At 36.4% G+C, this 13,647-nt stretch overlaps 1 protein-coding gene across 1 annotated transcript in view; it reads right to left on the reverse strand.

Moving 5' to 3' along the window:
- The window catches only part of LOC104515181 (sacsin-like), a 22,411-nt gene extending 9,038 nt beyond the window's left edge, over positions 1–13,373 (reverse strand). Inside the window, 6 exon segments of the mRNA XM_010159064.1 lie at positions 3–2,741; positions 6,497–6,588; positions 8,994–10,476; positions 11,278–11,424; positions 12,761–12,872; positions 13,338–13,373. Of these exon segments, the coding sequence (XP_010157366.1) occupies positions 3–2,741; positions 6,497–6,588; positions 8,994–10,476; positions 11,278–11,424; positions 12,761–12,776 (4,477 nt within the window). The 5' untranslated portion in view covers positions 12,777–12,872; positions 13,338–13,373.
- Positions 13,374–13,647: the final 274 nt, after the last annotated feature.

Below are 13,647 nucleotides of genomic sequence, written 5' to 3' on the forward strand. Positions count from 1 at the left end.
CGTTCCTTTGTAGCTGTAAGGAGATTCTACAGTCAGTGGTAGCTGGCAACCAAAAACTCCTATAAATGGCTTAAACTGATTGGGAAATTTTCGCAACCTCTTCTGTTGTTTACTCCAGTTGATTTTGATCCCAGGGTTAGATTTATCTCTAATATGCTTACTGATATGGTTAACATTTGGATCAAACATAATCATGAACTCCCGGCTCAAAATAATAGGAACATCAGTGATATGATAGACAGAATTGAATCCCAGTCCAAATTTTCCTACTTTGTCAACTTCACTCCTTTTTAAAGACTCTCCTAATCGAGTTATATTTAGGAAATCAGAGTCAGAAAACTCAGAATTATTGAATGACCACAAAGCTGGACCATGACATGCTGCCATTCCTGGATCCAGAAGATTCTCTCTTATATCCATATTTCTTCTCATGTCAATCAGGAAATTACATTCCGTTGCATTAGCATCATCAGCATTTTGAAGAAGCTCTTTGAAGATATCTGAAATGGAAGGGTATTCTTCCAAAATGTTTTTAATTCTTACAGTCAGAGGCTCTCTCTGCCCAGATTGTTCAAATCCCATATTTTCCGGATTAATCAATCTCGTGCTAAGGCATGGAACATTTAACCACTCAGCGGTTTTCATTGGTATGTCTTCATGCACCAAAATTATTGGTTCAACAGAATCTTCAAGCAAATCGTTTAAGTCATCAACCTTAATATCACAGTAACAACACTCGTGAATTGGCCTCATTGCAAGTTTATAAGGAAGTTTGCCACTGTACAGTGGCATGGGTGTATGCAGACTTGCAGGAATCTGATTGCTGTACAACCATCTTATGATACTCAACATAATGTGAAGGTTTTGTTTACTCTCTTGTTCCGAGAGAGACTGCTCACTTTTTAGATATATTTTCTGAATGACCATAGAAACGTGGTCTGGTGTTAACTGCTCAATTGAACCACAACATTTAAACAACTGGTGAAACTTCGCCATAGTTTTTGGCACGTAATGTAGGTAAGGTTGGAGATCAAGATCAGGTACTGACTTTATTACTGCTTGTGTGAGGGAACAAAATGTTTTACCTGTCCAAACCCAGGGAAATTTCAGGGCTTTGAAAGCTTCTTTGCCTTCTTCTAGATGATCATGCATAAATCCATAAATCTCAAGCAAGATATGCTGAAATTGATAATAGTCCTCATCGCTGAAGGTTTTAGAACTGTGCCAATCAACCACCACCTTGAAATGTTTTAAGACTGCTTTTATGCTGGGTTGGGTGGGGATGCCAAGTGCTTCTTCTATATCCAACAGCACATTTTCCACAAGAGGAACCGAGGAACCAACTAAAATTGCATGAGATATATCACACATTTCTGGTGGCGAACACAGATTACATTGATCTCCTTTCCAAACTAAGGATGCTGGATAATTTGGAGGTCTTTCCTTACATGCAGGAATCCACTTTATTTTTTTCAGTGCAGATTTTGTTTCAGATGAGTGAAGCAGTGTATGGTTTTTGTTCAAAATCATCAAGAGAGTTCTAGCTTTTCTTAACAGTAAATCATGACTGATGTTAGAGTTGGCATGCAAACTTTCAATTTTATTTGCCACTCTCATAATATCACTTTCCTCAAGATTGGCCTCATTTTTTAAGCCTATTTGTCTCAGAGAATGAAGAATATCTGAAGATGTAAAAACAACAGGAGGGAAGCAAATTTCCTCCTCGGCATAAAACAAATTTTGCAGAAGTTCTACCTCCGGATCAAAGAGTTCGTTTGCTGACATTATCTTTTCCTGTGAAATCTTAATAAACTTGAGGGATGTTAGCCAATCTATCACATCTGTATTCTCATTTTTCAGAAAAGTCAGATTTTCAAGAACCCATTGCATTATCTGTGTTGTTTCATCATATGAATAAAAACCACTTCTTATGTCTTGTATAACAAACTTCAAGCAATCTGTGCTCTTTAGCTGTTCTATTTTCAGCAGGTTAGCTAAGCGAATTGTAGCTTCATCACTGCTGTCAATTATTGGAACAGAAAATCTTAGACCAGGAGGAATTTTGGCAGTATGGTGTAATACCTTACTATCTTTTAGCCCAGTAAACACAGGGGCACTTTCATCAGATGATTTTTCGATTTTTTTAAATATTAACAATTCCTGAATAATTTTTCTCTCTTTTTCATTCACATCAGTTAAACTAGCTAAGAATGCTCTAAGAGCATCTTTATGCGTTGATGGGAATGACGCAACCTGACTGCATAGTTTCTGTAAGGACAATTTTTCCATTATTTGTAAAACAGCACTTGGTAATGGTGGATGTACGTATTTTTTTATAAGTGGATGTTGGAGAGAAATATCCAGCTTCTTAAGTACAACTCCACCAACTTTCTGAACAACATCCGCTAAGAATTCCGGGAGCTGAGTCTCAGATTCGTCTTCCAGAATGATAGGTGATGGATTCCTAAATCTAACCAGTTCCACTGATGTTTGGTTTTCATCCAGCAGTGTCTTGGGGATAAGTGGCATGTCATCAAACACACTCAAGTCATCAGAAAAATGTATATATAGGTTCTTCCAGACCATCTTAAGCCAGGAAACTGATGGGTGATTTTTGTCTTCCAGACCTGGATACCACTGTACCACCAGGTCTCTGCCAGGCCACACGCTATTCATAACTTCTTTAATGAGCCGGGAAAATCTTTCTGGGTTCAGAAGCTGCAGCTGAGTGCATGGCCTTCCTGAAATTACAGCAAAAGGGCAAAGCCATGAAGACCACAGAGCAGAGCTACGTAACAAAGTGCTTTTAGTTGTTGGGGGCAGAAAGAAAAAAGGGAAAAGGGGGGGGACACAAAACAAAACAAACTCGTGCCCTGCCTTTTCTTTTTGTGGAAAAAAATGTTAAGTAGAACTGCAGATACCAGGTCCCTTTGCTTTTAGGGGTTAATTAAAAGCAAATACATTCCATATTAGTATAAAAATAAAGACAAAACTGAAAATTATCAATATGTTATCACATTTGTTAGTTTGACACCAGAGTTCTCAGTCATACCTAGCAACTACGGATTTACAATCAAAGTAGAAGCTTCAGATTTTTTTTTGTTTTGTTGATTCTTTACACTAATCTGTCTACCAATAAGTAAGAATCTAATCCATTATTTGTTCATCTATAACTGCAAGAATTCAAATAGATCTGAAATATTAGTTATTAAATATATCAAAGAGCAGCTCAGGTGCAGATGATCTTACAGTAAAACTGACAAGCAACAAAACTCAGTTTCAGCACTCTTGCAGGACTAAGTTTAAATTATGCTTTCACTCTTATTAAAAAAAGCCCTCACTAAAAGAAATATATGCTAACACTTAGTCATGTCAATTATCATTAAGACAGCTTATACTCAAAAACTACAGAATGTCTGGAGGTAAGAAAGTAGTACAGAATACAAAAGTATCACTGCCTTCCAACATCAGAAACAATGACAGAAATGGAAGCAAGACAACCATTTGGATTTCAGATCTTTCTTCCACCTAAAAAGCACTGCCCTTTCCTTAAAAGCAACAGGCCGATTAAAGATATTATCTACTGTCCCTGCTCTGCTGGAAATCAGCACTAAGACATCCTTTAGAAAAAAATTTTTCCTTTCACTTCATGCCTAGAAAGCTATGAATTGTTAGTTCTATTGAACAGAAAACATGGGTAGACACAGCAGCCATGTGAAAGTGAGAAATACTTGCAGCAGCAGGCCAGCAAGGTAAGAATCTTCTTAAAAGTTAAGCTTAAATTCCATTATTTGTGCACAGAACTCTAGAAGCACTGTTTTAAAATCTACACGTGTGATCTAAAAATACTGGAAATCTTCCTATGGCATGGGAATTTGTTACAAAAATATATAAACAAACCAATGAATATACTAATCATTTCTGTGTAATACAAGGTTTTGTTTATTAATATGCATTTTGCCCTCAACTGCGTTCAGAACTCTTTTTCTAATTATCTTTGGTAGCTATCTTTTGGCAGTTCTATTTGGCAAGTTTTGTTTACAAGAAAGCTGGGGTAATGAAAACAGCTGATCACCAAATTCACACAAATATCAAGCTTCAATCCAAACGAGTATATCTTCAGTTAATAACCATACCTGAAAATCCCCAGAGAAGCTGTTGGGCTAGAATATAATCAAATCCATTTTTAGAAAACATCTCACGAGTTACACATTAACACAATAAACACAAGCTAGGAAAATATGTTGCACATTCTAGGAGAAAAAAAAATGAAATCCGGTTGTCTCTGTACAACACGATAAAAAATTGCATCCCATCTTCTCAAGGAAACAATACTAGAAAGTTTCTCTTTCTGCAACTCTATCAGGAATCTCTCTGATATAGTATCTACAGCTATATAAGTAAAATTCTTGACAGATAAAGTTTCAAAACCTGCCAAAAACTCCTCTGTAATATTTATTATTTATAATGACGCACAACTTCTATGATACTGCAGTTGTGCTTTAAAATTATGCAAAATCTTAGAATGAAGAACAATTTAGGAGGGAGAATGAAAAGTAGCCACTACAATCCTGGAAAGGATTATCTAAAAGTCCTTAGGCACTTCTAGAAGATTTAGAAGAATTATACTTGTCATATTCATTTATAAAAATATGTTCTTCTAATCAATAAGAGGCATACTACCCATCAAGAACAAGTTCTTAGAAAAATGTCATTCAAAGAAACTGCCAGAGGAAGAAGAGACAAAAGCAAGACCTTAAATGTGACCAGAATATTCCCGGAAACTGAAGAGACTAGACAGACTTGTGTAACTGAGGGACCAAGCCTGGAAGTGAAGGAATGTCCTAGAAGAATTCAGCAAGGGATTGCTTTATGAATATTTAGGGTTTTTTTCATTATAGTACCTCTGCTTTTTCTGTTTAAGATGTGCTCAAGCATATAGTCTGTCAAACCTCTATTTTGTTTTGGTTTGGTTTTTTGGGATGCTTTTTGCTTTGTTTTTTAATTTAAGCATGGGTTTAGACTGCTTTGTGACATTCACTGGGAGGAAACTGTCTAGGACAATACACCTCAAAAGACAATTTAAGGTATCATCATGAGGAACTGGCATTTTTCAAAGCTAACATTCCTGTCTTCCATACAATTTTTCATCCATCTAATCTCTACAGTGGCTGTCTTGATCCCTGTATACTTCTGTTCTTTTGAAGTCCCAGCAATTACTACTAGAGTACACAGTAGTTCTTCATGGTTCTATCTCAGATTAAAACTACTCAGTTTGGATACACAGCTTTCAACCGTTTATAGTCCAGTAAAACAAAACAAAATAAATTAAACACAGTACTGGGGGAAATTAACAGTAAAAAAAAAAAATAACCCAAACCAAGCATTTCTATTGCAACAACAGACACAACACCTATCATGTATCTCCATAAGACTTTAACAGTTCCACGGTTTAACACAAAGGTTTTCTTTCTAGTAATTTCAGACTTGCTGTTCTTCATGCTCAAAAGAAATCCAAGCACTGATTTCATACCCTCCATACAACTGATATTATTTTAAATATTTACACTGTTTGCTCTGTGCAATAAGTCATCCCCAATTCTTTCAATCTTCTCATAGATGCTTTGCCATACTTCAAAAATTTATCATCTGAGCCTCAGATTTATCTTATTATTCTATTATTTTTTATAACAAAGCAATGATAAAACCATGGAGAAAGGAGCAGGTTTCCAACTGAACAGGAAGAATAATAAACAGAGAACATATAAAGGATAGAAGGGGAAAAAAGATCAAAACACAGACTGAAGAAACTGAATGACTAAAGACCATGACAAAGGATATCAAGCCAGTGATTTATAATATTCTATGTCTGGTTTTAATGTCTTCAGTCTGAAAAAAAAATCTGATAAACTGAGCAATTAAAAAAAAAACCCTATCTTTTTTTGAAAAGCAGATTTTCTAGACATCAAAGAGTGAAATAAAAAATAAGCTGAAAAGTGGTTTGTTTGCAAATTGTTTTTACATGCAAGAACTTCTGAGACTCAGACTTCAGATTTGCCAGTCAAATGCATAATGAAACACAAGGGTGAAAAAGTAAATATAACAAACTCTGAGTAGGAAGAGACAAAATTAATTGTGAAGGCAGTTAAACACAGAAGCATCTTATCTACAGATGCAGCTAACTTCTTCATGAAGTCTTTTGCTCAAGATTGGAAGTATTTCAGTAGGTCCACAATGACACAACCGTAAGGTATAATTAAGACTTGATGAAATTACACGGTCTACGGTACGCCTGAGGCTAGATGCTTAAGCTAGTGTCATCTGCTTTTTAACAAATGGACTGATGCGATCACTTGCGATTGAGAGATAAAAGATGATCCACCACACCAAAACCATAGCATAACGATTGCATATACTTTAAACTTGGGTTTAGAACTAGTCTGTTTAAGCATTACCAAATCTGTTTCACTACAGGAGAATAGAAAAGATATATTACCTCGGCTTTTGGCAGCTTCTTTCAGAGCAGCTAGAACCTCAGGCTTCAGGTCATCAGAAAGTAACCTTCCTTCCAGGCCAGGAAAGAGGGATCTAAGCACACCATAAACAAAACAAAACAAAAACACCAACACACAAACAAACAAACACCACACCATAATTTAGCAAAATATCTAACTGATCTTTGTTGCTGCACAGAAATTACCACCATGGTAAACATCACAGTAAGACAGTCAAATGCAAAGCAATAACATATGCAGAATTGGGCTTTCAATGGATGATTTCTTATGAGGAAATCATACATTTAGAAGCAGAGAGTAGTAAGAAACTAATTTTTCCAAATACTCTTCTTTTCAAAGCAGGTCTAAGCTATTTTTCTCTTGATGGCAAAAGTGGGATTAGAAAATTATTTCCATCTTTTCATACAGTAGCACCTACTCTTTTGGCTCTGAAAGATACTATTTGTAAGCATACCAAAAAAATGCATGTAATTCTAGGACTTCACACAGATCTGAGGATTCCAAAAGATTTGTGGATTCCAAAAGACCTGCAGACAGTGGTTAAGACTACTGTACACAAGTCAGTCTCATCCTGCCCTTCCCTCCCGTTCCTTTATCCTAGCACTTAAAACTAAATAGTTTTTTAGGGCTTTGGTTTTCCTGCAATAAAAAAATAACTATCCAGTATAATTTTGACAGCAGGTATGTCAATTATATATACACCATCACAGAATATTTCTTTTTCTTCCACAAACGTTAAAGAAATTCTTAGGAGCTTATTTCAGCTTTTTAAGCAGGCTTCAAATATGAATACACAAAGAACCAAACTCTTAAATTGAAAGCGTTTTAAAACATCTAGCATATCATATTTATAACATTAACAACAAAAATAATTACTGTAGGCAAGAACAAAGGCAAATAAAGCATTACTATTTCAAATTTCTGTATTATAGCTAGCAAGTAGATTTATGCCTGGTATAACAAGTTTTACAAGACTAACCAAACTAAGACCTTTAACAACAGAACACAAACTGAATAAGATACTTTTTTTGGGTAACTTAATGATACCACTGTGTCTTATGACTAGTCTGAAAGAGGGCTGTGTGGAAAATTTGTTAGTCTCATCATGGGAATGTTTTCTGTGCTAGTAAAATGGCTTAACTTCTGGAAGGTGAAACAAAGTGAAAGAATATCCAAAGATGAATCATCTCACGACAGATGCTAGAGAATTTTCTAGTTATTATTAATATTTTTTTAAAAGAAGACACTAGAATTCACAGGCTCTGAGTGGTGTTAATCCCCTCATAAAAAACCTGAATTGTCTAAAAAAAGAAAGATTATGGGTTTAGGTTTTAACAGAAAGAGAACAGCAGAACTCTTGAAAAGAGCAAACGCCCCTCATGCAACATGGGATGACCAGTTACCTGCATCCAACTGCTTTTATTGAAGATGCGTTGTCTATACGTATCTTCAAACCGCAATTTACATAAGGACCTTACTTGGAGCACTTTTTACCTTAATAATGTCTTGTGTATTAACAGTTCATAGGGCAGTAAAAGCAGCAAAGCACATGCCAAAGGTCACATTCTCTCAAGCTGAGGGTCTGAAAATTAGTGGAAGTGCAAAAGAAAGGAGAAGGAGGAGTGGATGTGCACATATGTACAGGGAACACTTCGAAAGAAGGAACAGCAACAGGTAAGACATGTGGTGTGTCTGAGTGACTTCAAGCATTACCTCTTAAGAGATTACTTGGAGAAAGGTCCAGATTTAACAACTCTTTCACACATGCATAATCCAGTACAGACATAAAAAGCAGTACTCATGCTTTCCCCCCAGTAACGTCAAGGGCATGTGTTCCAGCTAGCCTGCTCTTTCCCATCCACTCCCCAGTGGCAGTGCAAGCGTTACTGGCAGATGGAAAGTGAACCAAACTGGAACACTGATGGAACTAGGAAACAAGCGAGGGGGGAGGGAAACCACACCAAAACTGGAGAGGGACTGGAAAAAACAAAGGGAGAGAAGATGTAGAGTAAGAACCCACTTCTTTCCATTTCCACAGCAGCATCTGCCCTTCATTGAAAGTGTCTTGTGTTAACAAAAAAAAGGAGCCTGAAGTAATCACAATCTTTACATTTAAAAAAATCTTTTATCATGACCTAATTTAATGTCCTTCTTAGTATACATGTTTCTAACCTCCTCCTACTTATAGTTCTCAGAAGAAAGCTGATTTGAAACATATCCTGAGGTATTCCCCTAAAACCTAAACCTCATGACTCTTTATAAAGTTATAATGGCAAGTAGCTCTCAAACTTTTCAAATGAGATATATGCGCACAAAAATGTACATACATACAAAAAACTGAGTTCTAGCTATGCTTTATTTCACTACATTACAGACTGCTGCATATCATCTCATTTGCTAATAAGCAAATAACAGTCTGAAGCTGGTTTAACATTTAAATTAAAAAAAAAAAAACAGTATTTCAAATAGTAATTATACCTGGGATATTCTTCTGAGGTTATGTAAACGACATCCTGTTCTGACACAGACGAGGAAAAAGGAATAAAATTTCCATTCTGTAATGGCAAAAGTTCCAATCCAATCAGTTCACTGTAGACTCCATCAGAAAGCACAAACTCTAAAAGATGAAGTTTTTCTTCAGCAGGTCCACTGTGCCCAGATTTCCTCAGTACTTGCCGCACAACAGCAGGAGTCACTTTTTTCACAGCTTTAGCAGTAGAAAGAGTAAGATGCACTGCACGAGCAATATTTGCTGGTACCTTGGCAATCTGCTTCCCTGAATTCTGGAGGTAGTTGAGAACAGATTGTGTGTACTCCAAACTCTCATCCATTTCAGAAAAGTGCACCTGTTCCACCTTTAACCACTGATTACTCACTGAGTAAATAACTGTATGCTGGAGCAGCTCTTTAAAGAGAGGTACTACAATTGGTTTCCAGGGTACCCTGATTTTATTCTCATCAGGCCATAACCTGTAAATTCTTTCAGCTGACAATGGAAAATCTGAATTCTTCTCAGTCTCCATTCGTTTGATAGCTTCCAAAATGAGGGTGGTATATGCCTTTGGCACTATATTTACGACGAGAAGATCATTCCACAAAGCTGCTGGATCTCTCCATTGATCCAGCTCTCGCCATTTGATACTCCTCCTATTGTCTGTGAGACCAAAGAAACCACTAACGTGAACTGGGAGTCCAGTTTTACTTTCTTCACCTGGAGGCAAAGGCAGAAAACAAAATGCTCGTCCTGAAAAATCTGCTACGGCTCCTTTTTCCTGCCCATTACTTGATAAAGACATGGCTATTCCAATAGTAGGAACAAATTTCAAGTCATCAGCTAAAGAATCCAGTTCAGTACACATTCCTCGACCACCAACACAATTACATACTAACCAGGATGTTTTCTGTGCATCCTTAACACTCTCGTCTTCTACAACTATATTTACATGGTATGTCACACATGTTATGCTATTGCTTGGAACCCCCTTACAGTACTGATTTATTGCAGTTCCTAAGATTTTGATAGAATTGGGTCTTTCATGTTTCAAGGCCTTGTTCTCACTAGCGGTTACTCTAAAAATCAGCCTCTCGGTTCCATCAGCTTCCCTAACGTGCAATGAAACATCCTGAACGCTCTTCAAGAAGAGCAATACTGTGTCTGCATCTGCTCTGAAGGATTCAAACAGCTCCAAAACCTTTTGTTTGTCATAAACATTGCTGCTCAGCTGGGAAGGCTGCAGACGAAGCGGGAAGCGAAAAAAGGTACCAGGAAAGTTTGCATTCTTAAAGGTTTCTTTAGTGCTGCCAAATACACCAATGAATGGTGCAAACTGGTCTGTAAGTTCATTGATTTCCTTGCTATCTTCTTTTAGATTCCAACACTGGCCCGATTCATGAGGTCCGAAAAGGGTTTGATGGGGATCAAGCATTCCAATCTGGTCACCACTGAAGATACTAGGGACATCTGTACACATAAAAAACAACTATTAATAATCCTAAACCAACTTGCCTTTCAAACACAGCCTTAAGGAACAAATTTTAAGAGGGCAAGAAAAACAAAGGTTATAAAACTGCGATGAACCCAGTATAATGCCCAGGGAAGTGGTTGAGTTGCCGTCCCTGGAGGTATTTGAAAAACATTTAGATGTGGCCCTTAGAGACATGGCTTAGTGGTGGACTTGACAATACTATATTTATGGTTGGACTCTGATCCTGAAGGTCTTTTCCAACCAACATGATTCTGTGACTCCATGATTCTGATAACATATAATTCAGTGTTTATTCACAGGAAGAAAAAAGCACAACCCTATTCTACCATTAAATATAGAAATAATCATTCAATTATTTGAATTTTAGCAACCAGTAATCAACAAAACATATAATTTTTCAACTCTATACTTTTATCTTTCCAATATTTTCAGGAAAATAACAATTTAATTTACTGTGGATATACTCTATTACATTCATACTTTGCAGATCTTAAAGGCTTGCAAACAGTAATCTTGTACATTTTAAAGCATAAAATCCCAGAATTACCAAACCACTGAAGATACTAACTACGCTTCTATTCATGCTCTACTAGATATTGTGAAAAACATCCTGTGCCTTAAACTCACTTCACAAATTAAAAATGTTATTTAGAGAAAATATAATAGTATTTAGAGAAAATATTATAGAGAAAATACTAAATGTTTGATAAATATCTACAATAATTAAGCAATTTAAAACTTTAATTTCTTCATTTTAAAATATCTACTGAGAGTACCTGTTATATGATAAACTGAATTAAAGCCAATTCCAAATCTTCCAACTTTCAGAGGATCATCTTTCTTCCTGCTTCTCGCTATTTCCTGAATACCATGCCAGTCCTCAGGGGTGAAAATTGCATCATTATATGCATAAAATGCCGGCCCTATAATAAATAGACAAGTGTTAAAAAAATGACAGAAGAAAAGTATTTACTGTTAAAAATTTCTAGGAAATGAGCTTAGAGAATTAAACATTTATTTAAAGTATGCATGTGCAAATTTAATGGAGAAGCTATGACTCAAGCAGACATCAAATTATGCATGGTGATGGGAGGGAGGTATAGAGTAGCAGCAAAAACAGAATCAAGAAGATGGATTTATCTCTGTGTATGGTACTTAAGAGATTTATATTCTGATGTGGTATCTAGTTCTGGTGTCCACTTTTTAAAAGAATGACTCTGAAAAACTGAACAGAAAGCAGAAAGCAACAAAACTTCTGAAAGAAGAGTCCTGTGGTGGAAGGCTCAATCTGTTCAGTCTATCAAACAGATGTTTGAAAGATGTACTAATCAGTCTATTAAGACCTCCACTGGAAAGGAATACATGGGGAGATATAACATTAACCTGTGTCCAGACAGTAAGAGACACAATTCAAATTGCAAGACATAATAAGACTGATTAACAGCTGGAAAAAAAAAAAAAAAACACACCACACTAGAAACAAGTAGTAGTGGATCATGCATCACTGAAATCTTCAAAATATGACTGAATGCCTTGTGGGATGGTTATGCAAACTAATTTGTTTGATAAACACGTAAGTGACCTCTATCACATAAAGCCCTATTAGATGATGTAAAAACCTTCAAGTTACAAGAAACTACATTTGCAGTATACAGGCAGCATGGAGCAAAGTTTGGTATAAGGGTGAAAGAACATGAGACAGAAGAGAACAGAACTGCCTGGAGAGTGCTGAAATGTAAGAGGCTAGGGTCATCTTTATATTAAAAACTGGAGATAGCTCTCAAAAGATAGAGGTTAATATGTAAAAAAGTGTGAAAAGGATTGTCTAATGCCCCAATTCTTTATCCTAAGTCTTGCTTATTAAAACTTATCTACCTGCTCTACTGAAAATCCTTTCTTCTATTTTGGGATACTGAGTGAGCCCAGGGAAAAAAACACAGGACACACAGACAACCTGAGAGAAATGGCTTAGAATAAAGCAGAACATGAAGACCTTCCCAAACAGCATTAACTGGAAGCGGTTGGAAAGCTGCCACTGACAACCTGCAAGAAGACAGTGTAAGGCCTTCAATACCAAACACTAGTTTTGGAAAAGAATTAGCAACATTAGAACGCAGACAAAATATGTATCAAGTAAGGTGGAAGTAGCAATGGAGTCATCCCTGTATGGAGTCACCTCCATGCAGCAAGGAGAAAAAAAACACAGAACCACATACATATTGAACAAAAATGGCCAAAATTAATAAAAACTATATTTACCCTGATATTGTGCCATGTCCTTTGACCATAGAGTTTCTGTTCCATACTGAGTTTCATCATATAAAAACCTAACCTCTGTGGCACCAGCATCTTCTGCATTCTGTATCAGTTCCTGAGACAGCAAAACCACAAAAACAAAGCATAATGCAGTAATGTTGTACACATCCTAGAAATGGTTTTCCAACTTAAACAGTAGGAAAAAAAAATAAGCAATTGTCTCAAGTGTAATTGTTTCCAAACTTCTCAATCAAAATAATCTTATCCAGTTCACCTCAAGGGAAATAGACATCATTATAAAAGGAATATTCAGGCAAATAATATAAAAGTAATTTTAATTCAGAGCTCAAATACAAGCAGTATTTATAAAGTTTAGAGATAAGCTACTGAACTATTACAGTAACTGGGGTGGGGGGGAGAATCTAAGTTTTCTGTTAAGCCCACACAAAAGCTGTAAGACAACAATGAGGCAAGAAGTCATAAAAGGGCAATACACAGCACTTTTCTTCACACCAGCTGAACTCCACTGAAGTTAACATTTCACAGTATGAACCAACTGTTCAAGAACCACAGTGCTGGCTTCCAACACCCCTTCAGCAAAGGACTGCAAAACAGTTCTGAGCAGTAACTCTGTAAATCATGAACCAACACAGCTCACCTGTTGAATGATGCCCACAGAGTAGAGAGGCTTACGTTGAATATTTGTTAAATACGACTAGTAGCAGTGAGAACTATAGAAAACTCTAATAACTAAAATGTCAGTAAAACAGTTCTGTGAACACTACTATTAATAAAATATGCCTATCCAGTCCCAGGTACATAAATAACATTATACACTGCAGACACGTAAGCATGATTATAAATGCCTACGGGATTAGACCTTCACACAA

This window comes from Eurypyga helias, unplaced genomic scaffold (assembly GCF_000690775.1).
Source record: "Eurypyga helias isolate BGI_N326 unplaced genomic scaffold, ASM69077v1 scaffold42659, whole genome shotgun sequence".
Classification (NCBI taxonomy): domain Eukaryota; kingdom Metazoa; phylum Chordata; class Aves; order Eurypygiformes; family Eurypygidae; genus Eurypyga; species Eurypyga helias.